Source organism: Dendrobium catenatum, unplaced genomic scaffold (assembly GCF_001605985.2).
Source record: "Dendrobium catenatum unplaced genomic scaffold, ASM160598v2 fragScaff_scaffold_1638, whole genome shotgun sequence".
NCBI lineage: Eukaryota > Viridiplantae > Streptophyta > Magnoliopsida > Asparagales > Orchidaceae > Dendrobium > Dendrobium catenatum.
Window position 1 is genome coordinate 1259789 of NW_021320100.1, and position 24723 is coordinate 1284511.

The following is a 24723-nucleotide window of genomic DNA, read 5'->3' on the forward strand; positions in this document are numbered from 1 at the left end:
ATAATATTATTTTCACAACAACCAAACTATTATAAGAATGTGCTTTTTCTTAACTTTGGTACTATGTTTTTCATACTTTAGATTTGTTGCATTGAAATACATAATATTTGTTATTTTGTATCATTTGTATTGGGTAGCACTCTAGAATTTACTTTACATTATTTGTGAATTTACTTTACACATTCTTTTGATTGTTAAGTGCAAAAGCTCATAACAATCAAAATATTCAAGTAATAGCCACATAGCTCAGAGAATTTTGGATATTTAATAGTTTCTTTGTAAAATGCCATCAGAATCATAAAAAATAGCTTAAAAACTTATTTTTAAGTACAAAACATCATGCAACTCCATTTTGAGCAAATCAAACATCATACAACTAATCTCTCCTCATCCAACCCTGGCACTGCCACATCCTCCCTCATCAGCTCACCGTAACCCTCCCCCACACAAGCGCCAGCCTGCGCAAAGAGCTCGACTACAGCTGGAAGCTTCCCATAATACCTCCTCATGTCATGGACAAGTAATTCACCGCCAGTATGAAGCCCACGAACATGCCACACATAAACCGGTGGCACCAAATCATCAATGGTTGCCTCCTGCCAAGCATGCTGTCCAGCTCGCATTTGATGCTTGTATGCCTGGCAAATTCTTGCACGGTGTCCCTTCGGCCCTACCTGGACCTCAGGACAATACCCGCAAGTTTGAACTGTGTATGTTCGCATGAGTTGTATGGCACCTAACCTCATTTTCTCCCATGCATTCATCCCTCGCAGTGCAATATCTGCAGTTGTTGTCAATGGAATATCAGGTAGAATGGGGAAACAATCCAAAAAAGAGTTATGGTACTTAGAAAGGTTCTTAGCTAAAGCATAAAGAACAAATATATTAGTCATTATGATATATCAAACATAACAGACTACATAAAGTCCTTCTATCATTAATTCTTCAATAATATCATCTTCATCTAGATGCAGTACTTTTTTATGCTATCCAAACCATTGTCTTGCAACTTTACAGAAAATAACCCAACACCACCTAGTTTACTCTTCCGATTGGTTTAATATTTTTTAGTATGCATTTTGCAAAACACTCCCGCCCATCCAACACACGCATCCCACAAGCAAAACCATTTGTATTAGTTAAATGTTCCTAAATGTTCCTAAGAACTAATTGATCATTACAAAATTAAAGCCATATATAAGTGCTACTTTACTTCCCCTTCCTCTATCTCTCCCTACATATTGGTATCTTTTAATCTTTTTCATAGCTTTTATTTTGCTCATACACTCTTTCATATATACAATAATGGTGTTCTCAAATGGGTTAGTAGTTCGACCATGGTCAAGGCTCCCTATGTTGCACAGAATCAAAAGGTGAAGCTGTTGGCCCTATAGCTGTTTGACAGCATCACTATGAGGCCAATTGCTAGTCATGGTGGTAAAGTATTAGCTTCCTTCCTCTCCTCTTTCCTATAGACGCCCTAATTTGGTTCTTGATTTAGAACATAACAACCATTTGGTCCACTTGTGAGAATTGCATCATTGTTGTGGAGGGAGTTTCCTTTGCTTGCATCTTGAGGCAATGGAACAGATAACGGCTCCCATGAATGCCATGCCATGATTGAGAAATCGACAAAATACGGGGAATCAAATGGGTTAGGCCAATAAAAAGAAATTCTTAGCAAACAATTTGCTTTGAGGCAAGAAGTTTTCTAGGCCAACCTTGAAGATCTTCGTTAGCCGAGAAAGATGGAGTACTGCAATGTATCCTATCCTTCTTCCTCAACCAAAATCCATGTGGCTCAATATCTTTACCACTAGAATAGTCTCGTGGAAACTTCCGCTCAAAATCTATCAGCTTTCCTGCAATATTATAAACAGGATAAACTCTTCGCTTTGTAGGATACTCAGATATATCCATACCTGCCTGCACACACAATTCTACAATGGCAGGAATTCTATCAACTTGAAGCCTTTCCTCATGAGAAACTGCTCTGCCCAATCTATCATAAAGATGGAAGGAGTCAATCACCGGTAGTACATGCTCAGTTCCTCCAGGAACCCAGCAATGCTCTTTTGTTGGAAGACTCCCGGCAACATCGCAAGTGCGTATTTGGTGTGGAAACTTTCCAACATAAACTTCTTCACACACTCTGCATTAAAGCTGTTTTACTCATCAAATTATGATGTCAAAGATATAATTTTCTAGCGATAAGTTAGTATTCTCATATTTTTTGTAAGATTAAAAAATAAAGCAATCAAAATTTAAACTATCTCCCGCAGGCTGCATAAATATGTAAGTTTATGAGGAATTAAGAGATATGCATGATTTCTGCTGGGTTGGTAGGAAATCAAGGTGTTACTTTTCTGGCAATCTGTTGAATGAAGAATTGGATGCACAAAAAATATTTTCCATCAGCATCATAAAAGTTTTTTTTTTTTTTTTTCACTTGCAATCTCATTTTTATTATAAGAAATTAGATTTCATCCTCATGAAATTGGTTAGATATGTATAATGAAAGCAAAATACAACACAAGGTTGCAGAAGCTGGGCATCTAAAGCTTAATTTTATGTACTTGAGATTTATATAATTGTATTTTGGCCATCTATGATATTGGGTCTTTAGGTCATGATTCACTTGAAGTTCAGGCTTCATATTAGTTGAGCTTAAACAGATCAAAACATAATTCAAGAAGCTTGAATCACAGTACACAGTTCATCAACGAAATAATATAGACATTAAAGAAATAACTAATGAAATTATAAAAAAAAAACTTCCATTTTATCAATCTAAGCATCATGATGCAGTTTAAAGCAGAAGCATACACTAGGAACAATTTTATGTGATGAACTTAAATCTTCGAACCTGCTAAAGGAAAACATTCAACTCACAACTAATTCAATTAAAACCAATCCAAACTTATTCAGTTTTCAGGCAAAACATGCAGCAATTTTACCTGCACACATGAACAAGTACACTCTTCAGGACCAAAGAGACACAATCATAGAGCTCTTTCCTTGCATCATAGACCTCATGGGCAACAGGGATCAATCTCTTCACCAGCAACCCATTTTCAGGCGGCTTGAGCATAATCTCCCGAACATCCTGCCTCATTTTCCTCTCCAATCTGGCATTACGTTTGAGGTGATTGATGCTAGTCACCAATGGCTTCCTCTCTGATCTTTGACGCCTTACTGGTAGCTCTACATGCTCTGTGAATCCTCCAGAACTAGTTGAAAGAAAGCACATAGAACCTTTCAGGTAGCTTAGCGCAATATTTACACCATGTTGCTCGTAGTGTTTGATAAACCTTTGATTAAGCCTCGGTAGCATTGCACCTATCTGAACCATCAATCATTCATTCAGATTGAAGGTAAGCACTAGATTTTATCGAATCAAACTTGGCTAGTTCTATCTGAAAAAGAGCAGCCAATCAAGTACTATGTCTTTCCGCAAGACGCCGGGGGCAGCGATCAACCGGCGTAGAACAGGGTTGGAGCTAATGATGCAGAGGCGTCGCACCGGAGATGGAGAGTGAAGATGAGGTACAGAAGAGGAGAGGTGACGCGGACCGCTAAAGACGGCGGAGCCGGCAGCGGAGGACGAAGGCGAGGGTGGCCGAGGAGAGGGACAGAGATTCGGGTGCGAGGGTACGCAGGGCTTGCGACTTGCGGGGCAAGCGGTCGACTCAGGTTAGGGACAGGTAACTGTGCTGACACGGAAATAGGTAGACGTCTAGACGTCTAAACAAAACGACACGAAATCACACGATAATTTGAGCCTATAGTACTTGTAGCCAATAGCCAAAGGCATGCAATTACATATATATAATATGCACATAATTATTAATTACAAAATAGTTACCATCCTTTCTATATTTTTAAAATTAACACTCAAATATTAAAATTCATTTTAATTTTTTTTTTCAAATTTCTTATAATTTGATCATATGCAAATATATAAATTTAATAATTCAAAAGAATAGTAAGTGATAATTTAATAAAAAATTAAAATTTGGTTCATATGCGTATAATTTTCACTGATTTATATTAGAAAATTTATATATGCATCACAAAATTCTTATAAATTTACATATCTAATATTTTTTTTAAAATATTATAAATTTAAGTTTGGTTCTTATACATACAATCTAAGTTGATAATTCTCCTCTGCATTACGTTTAGGGCCTATTTGAAACAGCTTTATGATCACAGCCACATTTAAGTTTGGATGTTAACTTTTCATTATTTAAAAAAAAAAATTGGTGAAAATATATATTTTTAGTATCACATCTAATAATATGTGATAACCTTTGGAAAATCATTGTCCATGTTTAAAATATATTTATATTTATATTAATAACACTCTAAGCATTTTTCAAAAAGATTTATTTTTTCTTGAAAATAATTTTATAACCATCTTTATAAAACCTATAACTGTTTTGAAAAGACATTGAGTTAATAGATATATTGAGCATGATAAACGAGTTATGAGCATCCTTTTATGAGAAGTGAGGATAAAACTCACAGCTTTACACAATTTAAGATAAGAAACTGAGGCTTTGGTATTTTACAGTCTTTAACAATTTAAAAAAAATGCTTTTATAGATAGTTTCCAATAAATTTATGATGTTGATTATGTCTAATATAGCTATAAAACCACTAACAAATCTACTTGAGGTGAGGCACTAGAAGAAAATTTTCATTTTAATTAAAACTCATGAGCAATACTAAAAATTTACTTTCAAAATTTTCATTTATGCTATGATTAAATGGAAATGAGACTGATATGGTAGAAAACCAAATTTTAACAAAGCTATACTTTTTTCATATGATGGAAGTGCAACTTATAATGGAGATTTGAGTGATATCAAAGGTTAACTGATGTAAAAGCAAATCCTAGCAAGAAGCATTATGATGGAAGAAGCACACTTCACCATCCCAGATCTTTCACCAATTTTGATCTAACTAAAAGTTCACTAAAATTTCACCAACATTGATTATCTTTTCAGTATTATAAGATATCCAACTCTATTTTCCATTCAAGTTTGGGCTTATCTAAATAAGTTTCCAGCTCAAACTACCGAAGCATGCTAACTTCAACTCAAAAGATTCAAAATCCTATATAGATATAAAAATAAACTTGGTAAGAACATAAACAAGAAGAAAGAAGATAAACTAATTGAATTTAAAATAGAATATCACCTGACAAAATTGAGAATTTTAAGTGTTGAAGTAAGGCTCTATCAATAATTACTCTAAGAACAAATGGTGGCTTTACCCTTAGAGATAGGATATGAGTCATTAGCCGAGTTTTTCATATTTTTTCCTTTATTTGCTCCAAAACAAACAATTTTGACTTTCATTTCCATATTTCTTCCTTTTATTTGCTCCAAATCAAACAGCCAAAAATCCGAACTTGTTAAATATTTAAAAATCCACAAGCCACAGATATCAGGAAAAAAAAAGGCAAAAAGAGGACGAACCTGAGAAAAAAATAAATGTTTATGAGATGCAGAGCCGTGGCTTCTTGCTGAGGCAAGGGACGCCGGCTTTTGTTAAACAGCAATCAGATGATGAAGAAGAGCATTCAATTACAAAGCATTACAAATACCTTGAAAATTGAAGAGAATAAAATAATAAGAACATGATTTTAATGTTCTGCTCTTGAAGGCATAACATCAGATAACGGAGTGAAAAGAAGGAAATAAAAAGGAAAGAAAGAAAACGTACCTGACAACAAAGGAACCCCATGAGAAGGAAGTCAAATGCTATCAACCAAGAGAGATGTTGGCGTCGGGGATTTGATCCATGCTGCAATTTTCTGAGTGAAATGGAAATGCATCCCTATTATTCCTCCATCCTCTCGACAAAGATTGTGAAGATACGGATACTTAAACGCAAGAAAATACATCTTAATTGTGGGTGTAGACACTAGACAGCAAAACAATTGCAGAGTCAAATTATTCCTCATCGCCATGGCCAAAAGACAGGAACAACAAAAGTGAACACAAAGGTTGAGAACAAAAAGATAAGCATACCATTGCAATAGCAAAAATGATCTTACAATTGTTGAATAAAGATCCGAAACCTGATATCTTAAGGAATAAGTTAAGAAATGATAAGGGATTAGAAGCTCATCAGTGAATGCAAGCACACAAATTGTTTTCTGAATGCTGCAATACTCCTAGAAGGGCACATTGTTGACAAATAAGTTAATAAAACAGTGGATGGGTGAAATTTTTACTTGCCTGTCCGTTTATGAGGTGGTAGATTGGTCAACTATTAACACCGGTCTTCCAACATGTCTAGTCCTCTAATATCATTTAACACAGATCCTCCATAAAGCTTGATTTAGGTGGGAAAATTCACAGAGTAGCCATGTATGCTAACTCTTCTTGTAGGAATGTCAATTCTTGATGTTTCTTCTTGGCAATTTTAATGCAACTTCAGAAGATAAAACTAAATTTGAAGGAACCAATTCACAGCAACGAGAGCAATAAAAGTGGATACATAATAAACTTCCTAATAAATTACCATTATTAAGGGATATATAATATGCTATTAATTTAGTTCATGGATCATTAGTGTCTAATTTGTCTCATTATAAGAGGAATTTAATAGAATATGCTGAACTTAAAAGACAAAATGATGAATTAATTAAGAAAAGGCTTATTTGGGAAAGCACAACTCACTCACTGTATATGTTTTGTTATGTGTGGATAGTAGAGTCACAAATGAAATGATCAATAAATATAATATTTTATATCTCATTTAGATGATAGGTTAAATATGATGAATGATGATGTGTTATTTTTAAGATTAATTTGAGAAGTGGTTATTATCAGGTTAAATCAAGGAAGGTAACGAATAAAAAATTACTATTAAGACCAAATATAAATTATATGGATGATCGTGATGCCATTTAAATTAACAAATACAAATAAGACTTTTAAGAAGCTAATGAACCATGTATAACGACCTTTATTGAAAATTTTCTTGTTTTTTTACTCTGAAGGTATTTTAATTTAGAACAAGACACACTAGATAATTATTTGGTGTATCTTAGGTAAGTATTTGAAGCTTTATAGGCTAAAACATCAAGCCTTTATCCCACTGTTGGGTCAACTACATGAATAATTTTTCTCCATTGTGTCATGTTAAGAGTCAAATTTTCATTTAAATCTAATAAAAAAAAAATGTCATTTCTTATACTTTCTAACCAAGTCTTTTTAGGTCTACCATTACCTTTCTTAACATAGGCGAAATCTAATGCATCTACTCTCCTAATAGGATCATCGGAAGGCCGACATTTTATGTGACCAAACCATCTAATGCGACTCTCTCTAATAATCTTATCTGCCACTGGAGCTACTCCAATTTTTCACGTATATACTTGCTACGCATTCTATCTCTAAGAGTGAAGACGCTCATCCATATGAGCATCCTCATCTCTACAACACCTCACTTAATTTTATGCTTATCTTTTAATGGCCAACATTTTGCGCCATAAAGCATTACAAGACTCACCACCATCTTATAGAATTTTGCATTAGGTTTGAGTGGTACTTTCTGTCACACAATGGGCCTGATGCATTCCTCCACTTCAACCATCCAACTTGAATTATACTAATAACATCACCATCTATTTCAGCATCACTTTAAATAATAGACTAGATATATCTAAAATGTATACTCCTTTTAATGACTTGATTGCCCAAAGTCACAATCCCCCCACAAGATCTATTACTACTAAAATTATACTCCATATATTTGTTTTTAGATCTACTCAAATGAAAACTTTTAATCTCTAAGGTTGACCTCCATAACTCAAGTTTTCCTTGAACTTGCTCTTTAGTCTTATCAATAAGAAAAATAACATCAATAAAAAGCATACACCATAGTACATCATCTTGCAAATGTCTAGTAAGAACTTCCAATAACTAAAACAAAAAAATATGGGCTAAACGTTGATCCTTCATGTAATCCAACTGAAATAGGAAAATACTTGCTTAAACCATCTTGTGTTTGAACACAACTAACAACACTTGCATACATATCTTTAATAACTTGAATATAAGCATTATTAACTTTTTCTTTCTAAAACTCTCTGAAGCACTTCTCTTAGAACTTTATCATATATTTTTTTTCTAAATCAATAAATATAATATATAGATTCTCCTTATTCTCTCTATACTTCTCCATCAAACCTCTTAATAAATGCACAGCTTCCATAGTAGACCTACTCGGCATGAATCCAAATTAATTTTAAAAAATATTAATATTACTTCATAACCTTTGCTCATTAATTATCTCCCATAGTTTTAATATATGACACTTTAACTTAATTCCTCTATAATTCACACACTTTTGTGCATCACATTTATTATCAAAAATAGAAATCAACACACTCCTCCACTCATTTGACATCATTTAATCTTTAAAATAATATTGAAAAATTTCGTAAGCTAAGAAATTCATTTCTCTTAGGTATTTCCACACCTCTATTGGAATATTATCAGATCCAGCAGTTTTTCCACACTTTATTTTTTTTAAAGTCTCTCTAACTTTGATTTTATTAATACGATAATAAAAAATAATATCTCTATTCTCATTTAGGATGCTAGGGTTACTAAAATCAATCATATTATCACAATTTTCATTGAAAAGCTAATCAAAATATCTCATCCATCATTGTTGAATATCTTATTACAATAAAAGTACTTTTTGATCTTCTTCCTAAATGCTCTTCACTTGAACTAAAATCTTACTTCTCCTCTCTTTGCTTGACTATCTTATACACACATCTTTCACTCTCTTTAGTATCTAATCTATTATATAAATAATTAAATGCTAATATTTTTGCATCACATACTGCTCTCTTAGACTCCTTACAAGCCCAAGCCCCTTTTATATCTTTCCTAATCTTCCGAGCTTTTACATATAAACAATTTTTTATAACAAAGTTTCTTATTTTTTAAATTTTCTTGCACATTTTGATTTCACCACCAACTATTTTTACTATTAAGATATTTTCTTTTTGATACTCCAATCTTTTGCAACATTCATAATATCACTAGCTACTTTTTCTAACATAACATTAGCCTCCTCATACACAGTCAAAATCTTAAGATCTTAAATCTTACTCTCAAAAAATATTTTTGTTAGCATTCTTTAAATGCCCCCATCTAATCCTAGGACAACATTTTAGTTTATTTTTAAATTATTCTCCTTAACATTAAAGTTAAAAACTAATAAACAATATTGGGCATATAAAGTTTCAATCGAAATAACTTTACAATCTTTGCAATAAAAAAAATCTATTTTTCTTATAGGTAAATAATTAATTTGAGCTTTACTATATACATTCTTATAAGTAATAAGATGCTCATATCTTTTCTCAAATTGAGCGGGATTTTTCTATCATGCAACAAGCCCGATGCATTCCTTCACTTTAACCATCCAACTTGAATTATGCTAATAATATCTCTATCTATTTCACCATCAATATGAATAATAAACCCAAGATATCTAAAACGTGTACTCTTATTAATGAATTGATTGCTCAAATCTGTTACAATCCCTCCTCTAGATCTATTACTACTAAAATTACACTCAATATATTCACTTTTTATATATACTCAAATAAGCCTTTAAACTCTAAGGTTGACCTCCATAATTTAAGTTTGTCTTCAACTCCCTCTCTAGTACAACAACAACAACAACAACATCAAGCCTTTATCCCACTACGTGGGGTCGGCTACATGAATCCTTTTTCTCCATTGTGTCCTATTAAAAGCCAAATTCTCGTTTAAATCTAATAAAGAAAGGTCATTCCTAATATTTTCTAACCAAGTCTTTTTAGGTCTACCCCTACCTTTCTTAACACAAGTCAAATCTAATACCTCTACTCTCCTAACCAGGTCATCAGAAGGCCGCTATTTTATGTGACCAAACCATCTAAGGCGACTCTCTCTAATCTTATCTTCTACTGGAGCTACTCCAACCTTTTCACGTATATGCTCATTTCGTATCCTATCTCTAAGGGTAAAGCCACTCATCCATCTAAGCATCCTCATCTCTGCCACACTTAACTTAGTATTATGCTTCTCTTTTAATGGCCAACATTCGACACCATAAAGCATTGCAGGCCTCACTACCATCATATACAATTTTCCCTTAAGTTTGAGGGGTACATTTCTATCACATAACAAGCCCGATGCATTCCGCCACTTCAACCATCCAACTTGAATTCTACTGATAATATCCCCATCTATTTCACGGTCACTCTGAACAATAGATCCAAGATATCTAAAACGTGTACTCTTATTAATGACTTGATCGCCCAAAGTCACAATAAATCAATAAATATCATATGTAGATCCTCCTTATTTCCTCTATATTTTTCCATCAAACCTCTGAATAAATGTATGGCTTCCATAGTCGACCTACCCGGCATAAATCCAAATTGATTTTGAGAAACATTAGTATCACGCCGCAACCTATACTCTATAACTCGCTCCCATAATTTTAATGTATGACACATTAACTTAATACCTCTATAATTCGTGCAATCCTGTGCTTCGCTTTTATTCTTAAAAATAGGAATTAATACACTCATTCTCCACTCATCTGGCATCTTTTTAGTCTTCAAAATAGTATTAAAAAGTTTAGTAAGCCAAGAAATCCCTTGCAAATGTTTAGTCTTCAACTCCCTCTCTAGTCTTATCAACAAAAAGAATATCATCAGCAAAAAGCATACACCAGGGTACAACCTCTTGCAAATGTGTAGTGAGACCATCCATGACTATAGCAAAAAGATATGGACTTAAGCTGATCCTTGATGTAATCTAACTGAAATAGAAAAATACTTGGTCATACCACCTTGTGTCTGAATACAAGTAACAACTCCTGCATACATATCCTAATGACTTAAATATAAGCATTATTAATCCCTTTCTTTTCTAAAACTCTTCATGCACTTCTCTTGGGACTTTATCATATACTTTCTCTAAATCAATAAAATATCATATGTAGATCATCCTTATTCTCCCTATACTTCTCTATCAAACCTCTCAATAAATGTATAGCTTTCATATTAGACCTACCTGGCATGAATCCAAATTGATTTTGAGAAATATTAGCATCACGCCACAACCTATGCTCCATAACTCTCTCCCATATTTTTAAAGTATGACACATTAACTTATTTCTTCTATAATTCACACAATCTTATGAATCACCTTTCTTCTTAAGAAAAGAATCAATACACTCATTCTCCACTCATCTAGCATCTTTTTAGTCCTCAACAAAATATTAAAAAGTTTAATAAGCCAAGAAATTCTTTTATCTCCTAAGCATTTCTGCATCTCTATTGGAATATCATCACGTCCAATAGTTTTTTCACACTTCATTTTCTTTAAAGCCTTTCTAACTTCAGTTTTACTAATACGACGATAAAAAACAAAAAATATTTATTTTCATTTAGGATACTAAGGTCACTAAAGTCAATCGCATTCTCATAATCTTCATTGAAAAGTTTATAAAAATATCTCATCCACCTTTGTTTATTATCCTCTTCTAATAAAAACACTTTTTAATCTTCATCCTTAACATAGTTCACTTGAACTAAATCCTTACTACTTACATCTCTTAGTTAGGATAACTTATACATATTTTTTTCGCCCTCCTTAGTATCTAATCTATTATATAAATCATTAAAAGATAAAATCTTTGCATCGCATATTTGTTTTCTTAGATTTCTTACGAGTTTCTTTATATATTTTCCAATTATCAGAATTTTTATATCTAAATTAATTTTTATAACAAATTTTTTATTATTTTTTATCTTTTCTTGCACATTTTGATTCCACCACCAACTATTTTTTTATTAGAAGATTTTCTCTTTGATACTCAAAGCATATCATTTGCAATATTCTTAATATCATTAGCTATTTTTTCCCACATAACATTACCTTCCTCATGCACAGACAAAATCTTAAGATCTAGTATCTTACACTCAAAAATATTTTTATTAATATTCTTTAAATGCTCCTATCTAATCCTAGAACAACATTTTTATTTTTTATTTTCTGTCCCTTCATCTTAAAGTTCAAAACTAATTATAAAATCCTAAGCTAGAATAAAATTTAATATACTTCGACCACTTTCATTAGTCGCTCTAAATCCATAGCTGCCACAAATATTTTTAAAATATTCTACCACTCTATCAATATGTCTATTTAAATCTCCTCCAATAAAATTTTTTTCTTTAAAAGGTATCTTTTTGTATTAATTTTAAATCATTCTATAATTTTAATTTTAAACATATATTCAAACCTATTTTAGACATAAGTACTTATAATATTATTAATCTTAACACCAACAACAATCTTTAAAGTTATAATTCTATCTCTAATTATATTAAGTTCTACAATATTATACTTCAGACTCTAATCTATAATCCACTATACCATTTCTAACAAAACTTCTACTTGAATACTATAATTTAAATTCTAAACTATCAATTTCCTTAGTCTTCTCTCCAACTCATTTAATTTCCTAAATGCACAGACCTTATTAGCAAATAAATTATATTTGAATTTAAAGAAATGTTGATTTATGATGTCATCTATGATTTCTTAACTTATGTTGTGTTTGGAGATGAATTGTCTTTTGATTCTGATAAGGCAAGCGATTAATTATTGCTAAATCTTATAAATATACACAATACTAAGAGTCTTCATGGTTTGACTACTGTTATAGATGAATCATAAGGAAAAATCAATCTCCAATATTTCCACTGAGCCTAAGCAATCTCTATATTCCTTATTCACTTCATGCCCTCAATAACCTGTAGGATTATTATTGTCATTTCATCTATGAACTATTGTAAATAATTCTGTCTATTCACTAATCTGTGGGTTATTGTAATTATTTCATAACTATTTTTCCTGAATTTGTATGTTTTCTATTAGAAACCTTCCTAAAATTGAAAAAAATACTACACATATGTTGGAATGAAATACTCAATAAATTCTCTTCAATTATTGTAATGGTATCAGGGCCTTAGACTTTTTTCTTAGCAGTTTTATAAGCCGCAACTTTCATTGATGCATTGCCTAAAATATATAAGCCTTCGTTCTTGTAGCCCTCTTTACATCATTCATAGCATTTCATTGTTGCATCCTTATCTCTATCATTCTTTCTCTTTACAACCAATTGCTGTTACATTTTTTCTTTCTCAAATCACAAAAATATCTATGTTCCCTTGTTCTTAGGTTAATTTAAAATCGAGACCAACAACCCAAATTCAACGAGATAATAACAAAACATACACTCCCCATATCATTTGACTGAAAAAAAAAACCTCGAAGTGGTCGCATTAATTCACACCTTCTTGAAGTGAGTGGAAAATTGCACCTTCTTGAAGTGAGTGGAAAATTGAGCCGCTTGGCATCATACCTCAGTAAGGTAATCCTACAATTAGTGATTGAGATGAACGAAGCTATATGCTGATGTCCTTGTTATGTAACTCCATGATTCCTAAAAAAGTAACAACTATAGGTTCCTTCATTTAAAAAAGAAGATTTGGAAAATGATAAACCAAACATATTATAAAGACCATAATGCTACCCAAGTCCATGAGATCAAAACCAAGATCTCAAATACAAAGGAGGTTGATTGATAATATAATACCCCCTATCTATTATAAGGCTTTTAGCAAAAGATGAATCATTACAATCAAATAGAATGCAGCATATATAACCAAACTTAAATGATTTGTTGAGAAAGATCAAATTTATAATTTTTTTATCAGATAATATATTAAGTTTGATATTGTAAAGGTACAAATTCTAGACAAAGAGGATTTATCTTTCCTAAATTAAGTCATTACCATCATTCAAACAAGAAAATAGAGAAGGAGAATTATGACTGCCAGTAACCCCTTAAGAGATTCAACCCGAATGAGAAAGATTTCCAGCATAGTTATCCCTATGAGTGCAATTGAAGAAGTGATGCATCCAAAGGTTGCACTAATGAGAAGAAAGGTTCAATAGATGGGACTCTGTATTGAAGCACAACAATAGGCACATGTGTTGTTGGATGCCTCGACCATGCATGAGCTTTAAGAACTGCATAAATACTCGGTGCCAAAAGGAGATAGTTTATCGAGAAGGCGGAGTAATTTCAGGGCCTTAGTGACTAGCTAAACATGTTAAAGCAACCATGGCGTTTCTCTAAGAAGCATATAAACGCAAACCTAAGTCAGCAACTAACAGCACATGACTACAACCAGTTCAACTCATTCCTCATGGACATGTTTTTTTGAATAGCAAATAAACATTACTCTGATAGGAAACACTTGGATTTCCAAGTGTTTCTCACCAAAACCAAATAGATCCGGCTTGGCCGGTCCAGGTTGGGCCGGTCCAGGTTGGACCGGCCTAACATACTCCTAATAACATTTCTTTCCCATACCACCTCAGCACTGAAAGCAGCCCGAGTAGGATGAGGAAGAAGATGACTAGCTCTGATGAACCGGGAGATAGTTTTTTATATGCTCACTTCACCAATTACAATCATTTGTTTTGTTCGTATCGTTGCCTTCTTATAGTTTTGTTCATATTATAGTTTTCGTAGGAGGAAGAAGTGGAAATCTTCTTTTAGTTTTTACTTGTAAATTTTCTAGTACCAGCACAATTTTTGTTAAATAAAATATTATTTTCAGTATGCTACTATTTTTCCATGAAAGATATGATTGAATGATTCTGCTTAATCATTATTGAAAGTGCTCGTAATTATTTTATTTGCAAAATTCATTATAGCCTAATTGAACTAAAATAAATTACCCTAAATTTATATTGGTGATTGTAGAATGTATAGTGCATATACCTATCATTGGTGCATCAACAAAAAGTCGTAATCATATTCTTCTTAATTATGCGTGTAAAAAATCAAAATTAATCTTTGAAGTTGCAAAACACAAAAATAACAAACAATGAGTTCACAGGCAAAAAAAAAACTTTTAGTTGGAGATATCAGACATCAAAAAGAAATGAAAGAGGATAATCATTTGCATGAAAAAAGCGACGAAAGTTATCCCTCACTTTGTCCAATAAAATTCGAGTCGACGTTCTAATTTATAATTGCTCAACATAATATTAATAGAATTTGTTCAAGACTCGCAAAAGTACGTTTCAGTTATGTGATGCCTGGATGAATTTTCAAGGCATAGACATAATCTGAAGACATGATTTAAGCAGGTTAAATCTTCTAAAAATTAGAAAATATATAAGTAATGCAATCTTTGCATCAATTGTGAATCCGGATAACAAAGAACGAGACATGAAAGTATTTTACTATACTGTCTAAGAAAATATTTACAATACTTGGCAACCTTAACTACTGTGAGAAATGACTAACTGTAATGTTAAATACAAATTGAGCAAATGAGTATGCAATATCGCTATCAAGATTGACTTTTTATTTAAAAGTCCCGGTTCTTTGTGTTTTCTTTTGCTTCACTCAGACAAGCAAACATCTAAGTGCCGGGATGGTTACAACAACAACAACATCAAGCCTTTATCTGACTACATGGGGTCGGCAACATGAATCATTTTTCTCCATTGTGTCCTATTAAGAGTCAAATTCTCATTTAAATCTAATAAAGAAGGGTTATTTCTAATATTTTATAACCAAGTCTTTTTAGATAGACTTCTACCTTGCTTAACATAAACCAAATCTAATACATCTACTTTCAAATAAAGTGTCGGGATGGTTGATAAATGTCATTTTAACACATTTTTCCCTAGTTTAGATAACCGATTTAACATTAATTTAACACATTTTCCCCTAGCTTAGATCATCGACTTTAGCATTTATTTTTGCTCAATTTCAAGGAATCCACTGCATTAATATAGTTTTTTTATTAACATAAGAGAGACTAATTTATGTTGGATTCCATGAACGTAACACAAAACGAGCAATTGAAACTGTTCGAGCAACGACAACCAGGCACCCGACACAATGCATCCCCAATTTGACCTATTTTGGAGTTGAAATTGAAACTTTTTGGAGGAATCTTGGCAAGCAATTATGTAGCTTCTAAGAGGCTGCTCCAAGGGTTTCTATGGAGATGTTTTGCATGATTTTTGGATAGTTTTGATAATGTAGAGCGAGAACCCGTCAAGCTCAGTTTTTTCTCTTCCTTATGATGTTTATATTTGAGAAATGTGATAGATTTTCACAACAACATGAAAGTTTGTTAATATGTGAGGAGGCTCACCTAAAACTTCTTTCTTTCTCCAGCCCTTCACTCATGACAAATGTCAATCATACGTTCCATTGGGAGAGAAAGTATGAAGACACGTTTCTTCTTTTGAAAGGAAGGTAAAGCAAGGTGTTGGTGTTAGCCTTATTAAATCTTTAAAAATCATTCGTGTTTGAAACGGACACATCAAGGTATGCAATTGGTGTGGTAATAATGCAATAAGGAAGTGTTATAATATGCTAGTCTAAGATACTATAAGGTGCTCAAAAGAATTATCCAACCTATGATAAAACGTTGCCGGCACATCAAGCAATGAAGCAATAGCGACCTTATCTATTGGGAAAATAAATTATGGTTTACACCAGCCACAAACCACTTCAATTCCTCGAACTTAACCAAAGCTCCAACAAGTCAAACACATGAAATGGATGCATTAAAATAGTTCAAGCTCGTCATCAAGTACAAGAAGGAAGCGTAGAACTAGATGAAAGGCATGCTCTCACGGTCTCACCACCCTGTCAATTGTTCTTTTAGCACTCATGCTGCTACAACCATCTCAACATAAAGAGTATATTAGCCTATGCATGCTTAATGATGACTTCAAGGACCATGTAAGGACCTCAAAAAAGCTTTTTCACCATCAAGGAAGAATTGGTCTAGAAAGGTACTTTGCTTTGTGTTCTGAAAAGCTCACACCTCCAAGTAGGACAAACAACTTTGGGATGACCAAAATGCCTTTCAACTTGCAGTGTTATGCACCTTGATGTGGCTAAATTATTGAAATGGTGCATTCATTGCATGCCAAAATACTCCATCCATAATCAAAGACTTTAGACACCATTGTTGGTCCCAACTTGATCTTAGGGCTTCATTAACATGGATTTTTTTTGAGGTTTGCTCACAACGCACATGGGTCTAAACTATATTTTCACTATGTTTGACAGGTTCTCAAATATGATCATCCTCATGGCTTGCCTATAAAACTTAAAGGGGGAAGTGGCATAACTCTTTTTCCAACTTGTCTAGTTCATTTGGACTCCCAAAATCAATGGCCTTGGATAAAGATTCTTGCTTTATCAATGACTTCTAGAAGTCTTATCCATCATAACAGGTATGTATCACTTTGCAAAATAGCACGGTCTTCCATCCACAAACCGACAACTAAAATTAAGTCATCGATCAAACAATACCAAAATCACTAAGTTGACAACTTCTAAAGACATAGGATGAATGTATCTCTTAAATTCATTTATTTTCAAACAAACAATGCACGGATCCACCAATTGAGCAATCCTGAGATATGTCTAGGATACCAACCTTAATGGCCATTCAACATGCAGTTAAATAAAATGATTAAGATTCCTAGAAGGAATCTAAAAGGTTCATGAGACGTGGAGAAGCAAAATCCCAACATAGTTACAAATATCAAAATGATTATCATTGAATGAAAAACAAATGCAAGGAAGGAATCCCCATATGACTTCACATAAGCTAGGAAGGCTCAAAGGAAAATGCCACAAGCACAAGTCAATATAGAGTATGGACCATTAAAAATTATCAAGAGGATTAGTAAAATGCATACCCATTGGAGTTGCCATCTACATGGATATCGACTCCATGATTGTGAAGAACCGTAAGCAATTTGAGCCTTCATGCATGACAATGAAACAAAAGAAATCCTAGTCCCCCTTGATGGCTTGGTGACAAGCCAAGAGGATATGTTAAAGACAAACTAAAAGAGGCAAAGATCGACCTGTTTGTAAAAACGGGTCGGGTTCGGGTTGACCCGAATTGAGCCGGGTCATTTCCGGGTTCGACCCGAACCCGACCCGTGACCCGAAATTGACACCCCTATATTACATCGTATAGGCAAGAAGGGGCAACTAGCTTGTAATTCATAGTGATGCAACTCAGAGTGACGAGTTTCTTACCTGTAATTAGATTCATAAGAGTGAATATTCTCCTAAAAGAGGCCCACCATGATCAAGACATCGATTACGTGAGTGGATTAATTGATGATTACAGCTGAATAGTCTTTGAACATATCTAATCATCACCAAGAAGATCACTCACAATTGAATGATTTTTTTTTTCGAATTGATCTAAATATAACCAAATGGAATCAACTCTAAATAGTGGTTTTCCAAATGAATTCTTAACATTTCCTATGGTTCTACCAGCAGTTAAATATCTTCCTTCAAGCCAAATGGATAGTTTACCAGCTTAGGATACTAGATTACTGTCATAAGAGGCACAACTCTTATTTTAACAACTCTAGTAACTGTTTCAGTTCTTGTAATCAATCCACCTTTTTGTAAGCAACTTTCAAGACTTGTAACTGACATCTGCCCATCTATATAAGGAGTAGGACGAGATGAATGATGGAAAAGGTGTTTTGGGAAGATTTTTAAGAGCTTTATTCCCTCTTGTGCAATCACTATTAAACGCAGAACATTTGTTTATGGTGGTCTTTCAATTTATGATGAAGCCATGTGAATCCTTGAAAAACAAAGAGATTATATCTTCAAGTCCTGGAAGTGCTCACGGCCTTGTCGGTTCTCTTTCCTAAGGCCCAAAGCACTTTCGAGTCACACACAAAAGTCTTGTTCATATTATATTTCATTTCTAGTTTCAATAATTTGAAGGAATGATAAAAATTCATCTATTACAAGAAACAATTGAGTAATTACCTCTGAATTGAACCAAAGTTAAAAAGGGACAAGATGGGTTATATCTATTCCACCCTATAAGAAGGCAAATAGAGCAAGTAGATGCGATCCAACATGCATGAAGTAAAAAAAGCATTAATGGCACGAGATATTCATCCAAAATGCATGAGATCATTGAAAGTCAACAATCAACAGCTAAAAGTGCCAAAGAAATTTGGAAAAAAATGAAACAAATATGACTAATACTGAATAAAGCAGATCATGATAATCGTGAAGACATAACATGCATCTAGCGGCATACCAAACAGAAACATTTAATCAGCTACATATTGATTACGAGTCTGCTCTTTCACTTGATCAGACGTCAGAATGAATAACAATAAAACACTGGTTGCTTTCAACTTATGAAAGTGCTCCATGTTAGGCTGCTAGGCGAAAACCTCTGACAAGTTTCTTTGTAACAGTTTTTCTATTCTCTCCAATTTAATATAAGACTGCTCTCATTGCATTAAGATAAAGTGGGTAGTAGATAATAGGTCAACTTGTAACACCCCACAATACCTCCATCTGCAAAATAGGGTGTAATAGAGAAAACATAACATTCATAATTCTCACATCAAATACTCGTTATCATTTCTATATATATATATTTCCTGTAACAACAGTCAGTATACAAACAAAAGATTCAATTTCAAAACTGAAGACATTAAACTTTCTTCACTGTTTCCAACAAAGGTAACAGGGGCAAGGTACTACTCTCACACGTCCGAATGCACATGAAGCTCCATATTTAATCAAAAAATCATGCCACATGAGAGCTAATTTAGTTTTAATTGCAAAAACTAAGGTGCGGAAATTAAAATGATTTCAACGAGAAGAACTGTATACTGATATCTTTCAATGCAAATGACAGTAAAGAAAGTCTATACACCAAGCCTATAAGTTCTGAAGTGAACTTCATGAAATGATAACACAGACTACAGTTTGCAAAGGAAACCAACAAGCCAGTCATGATGCAATGTTATCTTCAGAGTGGTAATTAAGCTTCAAAGACACGCTCAGCTTATGATATCAAGAGATCAAAAATACAAACAAGAAGAATAGAAATAGGACATACAAACCAAGGATAAACATCACAATCACTAATTCTTAAGTGCAAATTCTAGCATAGCAAATCACTTATTCCAAATTACTTGAAAAAAGCAGGCACAAAGTGTGAGAGGATAACCATGTGAGAATTATATTTCAATTAAACAGGTTAAAAACAAGTACAAGGCATAAACAGCTCACTGAAATCTATATTGACCAAAAGGTTCCAACGCCACCTTCAAGACTTCAAGTCTTTTAGCTTGGCCAGGAAGTCAACTTTATATTTGTCAATATTTTCTGAGCTTTTATCCACCACTCGTAAAACAGGAAGGGAGAAAAAAATGTGAATTCATAGAGCTCATTGGGATGGATTAATACTACTACTTCCTAATCCCATCTTTTGACCCAAAACTTGAAGCTGCCGTACAAAATCGACACCATTGAGAATCTCAGTAGTACCATACATGATATGCTTCGTGGGCTGTGAACGCTGTGCTAGCTCCATCAAGCTCCTGTACTCTATATAATTACCTCCACCTATCATAAAAACAATTCCTTCTTTAAATGGACCCTTCAATTGAGCTCCAGTTCCGGACTTTGGTGCACGCGGGTCATATAATAGGTAAGAATCCACTTCAGGATTTGGTTTTCCCTCCATTAGTGCTTCAACTATTCTTGTAAGGGCAAGTTGCCTCGCTCCTGACAGCAGATTCTTCATACCTGCAGTCACAGCACTCAGCGACTGTCCATAGAGCTTCTCAGCCCAATCTACAATGTTGCTCTTGCTGGCAGAGGCCACAGATGAATTCAATGACAAATTCAAAGATTTTATCTTCTTCACATACTGAAATGCGCATGTATCTACATCCGACTCCCTCAAAGCCGCTTCTATTGATTCAAGTTCTGATTGTGGGGTTGTCTCCACAGAGAGGAGGTAAGTTATGGCAAGCCGAAGCTTATCCTCCTTTGTTCCTTTATCTTTAAGTTGACTAATAAGTTGATTTTTATCCACACTGCCCTTACTTGACATCTCACTTTCTAAATTGCAAAAAGAATCCAAAGCCCTATTCTTGATCTCACCCAACAGCACTGTAGCTAGGTTTGTGTGCTTGTCAATCAATTTCTTCCTCTCAGTAAGCTCCGGGAGTGAATTGACAGCATTCATCAGGTGCTTCGTGTTTCCAATCAGATCAGTGCCATCAAATTCAGCCCCCTTCTGCCCACCTGTACGTCGGTTCACCTCCTCCACATCCTGCTTATATTTGTTAAGCTGAGCATCAATTTCCAGTGCAATCTTCTCAAAAGGAGACCAACAGTTAGAAACCCAGAATGGATCTGAATCATCCAACTCGTACGATTTGACAGGAGATTTGTCCCCCTGCACACTGACCCTATTGAGCTTCATATCAAAGACATCATGCACTAGCGACCGGTAGCTCCAGTCATGCTGCAACCCAACCGCCAACTCAAAATTTCGATCAAATAAACAGAGTATAGGTCGCTGGAAGGAGCTCACTAGAGTTCCGCTTTCAGAGAAAAGATTGTTCTTCTTAACTAAGTGTTCGCGCAGGCGCGTGTCAAGAGCGGCGGCAACCATCTGGGCGGGGCCACCACTTGCGCACCGGATAACGGGCACAACCCCTAACGTGACAAGAACACAGAACAACCCACCAGCTATCTTCTCCAAGATACCCTCGATCTCCTGGTCTCCGGCCGAGGGATCGTTAAGTTGGACATATATATCGCGCTGCGCCAAGGAGAAGAGGTTTTCCTCTAGAGTCACAAATTCCAGGTACTGATCGTAGACCTTCGAGATCCGGCCAACGGCGTCGGCCTTGAGAGCCCCAGCGGCGAGCTCCTCGAGAAGGGGTCGAGGAAGGGAAGAGGAGAAGTTGAGGTGGAAACTCTCGTAAAGCCCGCGGGCGGTGTCTGCCACAATCCGACCAATGTTGACCGTCGTAGGTTGGACGAAGTAGATCGCCGGGACGTCGGGCACGGTCTGCCGCTCCTTATCTATGACGAAGTAGAGAGTGATCCCGTGCTTTCGGAGGTCCTTGACGTGGATCAGCGGGGAAAGGATATCGCGGCAGAAGCGATCGAGGACGAGGATCTTGTAGACCTCCTCCGTGGAGGAACCGGCGCCAGTTGTGGCGCCGCCGGCGTTCGGCTGATGGTTCAGATTCAGCATTCGAATGATGCAACCTTCAGAAAAAAAAATAAACAGATGAAATTGGAGAGCCGATAGAATAAGGATCCGGGAGATGAGATCCGAAGGGGTACAAAGTGGACATACTTGTTTGTTTCTGCCGTAGATTCAGCGCCATGAATGCCGAACAGCAACGGAATTTTTGTTCTAGGTTTAGGGTTTGATAATAGGAAGAAATCTCTTTGACCGATCGGGTTTGGATCGAGAGATCTAAAAGGAGAGAGGATAGAAAATACGTCGAATTGGTGAAGAAGGGGCTTGTGTAACGATGTTTGGGACTTGGGAGGCTGCTTCAGATCTCGCGGGCCAAACCGAAGGAGACCGAGGTAAACGAAGCAAAAGGAGAGCTGATTTTTTATGAGTTAAATATGTTTTAGATATATAAATAAGGGGGTTTAAATGTCCCAAAAAAAATAAGGGGGTTTACATACATGCCACTTTATAATACTAATATTACATATTTAACACCCTAAATTTAAATATTTCATATATACCACTCAAATACAAAAATAACATCATAATTACCATCCCGTCTCTGCAGAATCATCCTAAACAATTCCTCTGCCTCCTTCAACCTTCCATCCCTTTCAAAAGCTAGTAGCAAACTAACGTATGTTCCCATAGTGAGAACTTGGCCTTTGCTTAGCAACCACTTGCTCACCTGAATGATTCTTAATCATTGGTTTCTCCTTCAAAGAATTTCCAAGCCTTCACCGCTGCAACAACCGAAAATTCTTTCTCCCAAGCAGTCCATTTGTCCAATGCTCCATGAATGACTTCCTTTTCATTTGGAAGCTTTGAAATGATACAAACGAGATGAAGAGCTTTTTCACCGGATCCTGCTGTATCTCTCTTCATCCATAAATGGGAATTGGACATTGTTAGTTTAAAAAATTTTTATTAAAAAATTTATTTTAAAAAGTATTAAGAAAATTATCCCAAATGAAACCTTTGTCCGTATAGTATATATTGAATTAAATTTGATTAAATAAGTCAAATTTTGACATATATTTTCATTTTAAACTTATTTAATTTGTTTATGATCGAACTTAATTGACTTATATTTGACTTGTCTACATTAATTTTAAAAATAAATGAGACAAAGATATTTTATATATAAATACAATTAAATCATATATATGCTCAACTTTTTGTATTAAATTTTAAAAAAAGCATATAAATTATAATAGCAATAATAATAAAGTTAATATTTAACTTTTAAGGATTTTTATTTTGATGTTAACAATATAAAGTTATTTTCAATATATGTTTGAAGTTTTAAGGATATTTAGATTTTTGGAAAAGGGTGTGAAAAAATTAAATAAATAAGTCTTATTTAAATTATATATATGCGAAATTTTTAGTTTAAATCATAAATTATATATTTTTATTTTTATAAGTCAATGAAGAAAGTATTCCTTTTTTTAATTATAAATGAAAAAAAAATAAAACAATATATCAATATCTAAATATCATGAAACAATATATCATCTATAAACAATCATTACGGGTTCTTTAGTTATTGATTTTATTTTAAATTTAGCTGAATTAAATTAATTGTAAAATTAATAAGTATGGAATAAAATTTTGCAATTAACATTATCTTATTTCTAACAACTACACTAGAGTTTCTCAGCGTATTTTTAAAAGATCATTTAGTTTCAATCAAACTTTGATTACTAAATCTTGATATTAGTACTCCTAAACATCATTTCCAGCAGACTGATTCAATTAATGCTATAGATCCATTATTTAATATTCATCAACTAGTGTTTCTTCTACTATGGTATGTTATATCAATGTGATAAAAGTAGTGCGGTTTACTCCTCATCTAAGTGTATTCCTCATCATGATTCCTATAGTTGGATCTCCAATAATCAACTCTTTTAGATGACTATTTACATATTTTCACTGTTTAGGAAGCAATTTTATTCTCTTTTAACTCCATATTTTCATATCAACGTATTTGATCTTCACCAACATTTATCTTTCCAATTTGATTGAAGTCATTAGATTCATCAAATATGACATGTGCTGACTCTTCTGCATCTAGGATCATCGTATTATAAACTTCATAGGAGTTTGCTATAGAAGAATATCCTAAGAATTGTGCTTCATCTAATTTTGTATCCAATTTTCTCAAAATAGATTTTTCATTATTCAATATCAAGCATTTACACCAAACTACCTGAAGATGTGCTAGGTTTAGTATTTTTATCCCCAGGCAATTCATATAGTCATGTTCAATTTAGGATAGTAATTTACTAATTTTAAAATATATCATGCAATATTTATATCCTCCACCCAAAAATGCTTGTGTAAATTGTGTTTATTCATTATTGATTAGGCAAACTCAACTAATGTTTTTTGCTTTTTTAACAATTCCATTTTATTATGAATTTCTGAGTGCATAATTATTATGTGATATCCCTGCCTCCTAGTAAAAAACCTCAAGCTTCTCATTCTCAAAGCCTACATCATGGTCA

General features: G+C 33.9%; 2 protein-coding genes across 2 annotated transcripts; both read right to left on the reverse strand.

The window, feature by feature from the left end:
• Window positions 1-275: 275 nt before the first annotated feature.
• On the reverse strand, window positions 276-3740 carry LOC110097266 (APO protein 3, mitochondrial). The gene is made up of 3 exons (XM_020823537.2): window positions 2958-3740; window positions 1722-2152; window positions 276-781 (listed from the first exon to the last, which is right to left on the reverse strand). The coding sequence occupies exons 1-3, from the start codon at window positions 3350-3352 to the stop codon at window positions 369-371; spliced, it is 1239 nt and encodes a 412-aa protein (XP_020679196.1). The 5' UTR covers window positions 3353-3740; the 3' UTR covers window positions 276-368.
• Window positions 3741-20110: 16370 nt separating this feature from the next.
• Window positions 20111-22578, reverse strand: LOC110097269 (SEC1 family transport protein SLY1). Its single transcript, XM_020823541.2, has 2 exons — window positions 22325-22578; window positions 20111-22233 (listed from the first exon to the last, which is right to left on the reverse strand). The coding sequence occupies exons 1-2, from the start codon at window positions 22353-22355 to the stop codon at window positions 20390-20392; spliced, it is 1875 nt and encodes a 624-aa protein (XP_020679200.1). The 5' UTR covers window positions 22356-22578; the 3' UTR covers window positions 20111-20389.
• Between the last annotated feature and the right edge of the window lie 2145 nt (window positions 22579-24723).

Bases quoted from the DNA above. Each gene is read 5' to 3' on its own strand.
- LOC110097266 (XM_020823537.2), bottom strand. From the start codon at position 3,352: ATGGTTCAGATAGGTGCAATGCTACCGAGGCTTAATCAAAGGTTTATC. The intron at 2,153-2,957 runs GTAAAATTGCTG...GCTTTAATGCAG, and splicing joins GTACTTGTTCATGTGTGCAG to AGTGTGTGAAGAAGTTTATG. The intron at 782-1,721 runs GTTGGCCTAGAA...CAACAACTGCAG, and splicing joins GGCTAACGAAGATCTTCAAG to ATATTGCACTGCGAGGGATG.
- LOC110097269 (XM_020823541.2), bottom strand. From the start codon at position 22,355: ATGGCGCTGAATCTACGGCAGAAACAAACAA. The intron at 22,234-22,324 runs GTATGTCCACTT...TTTTTTCTGAAG, and splicing joins TCTACGGCAGAAACAAACAA to GTTGCATCATTCGAATGCTG.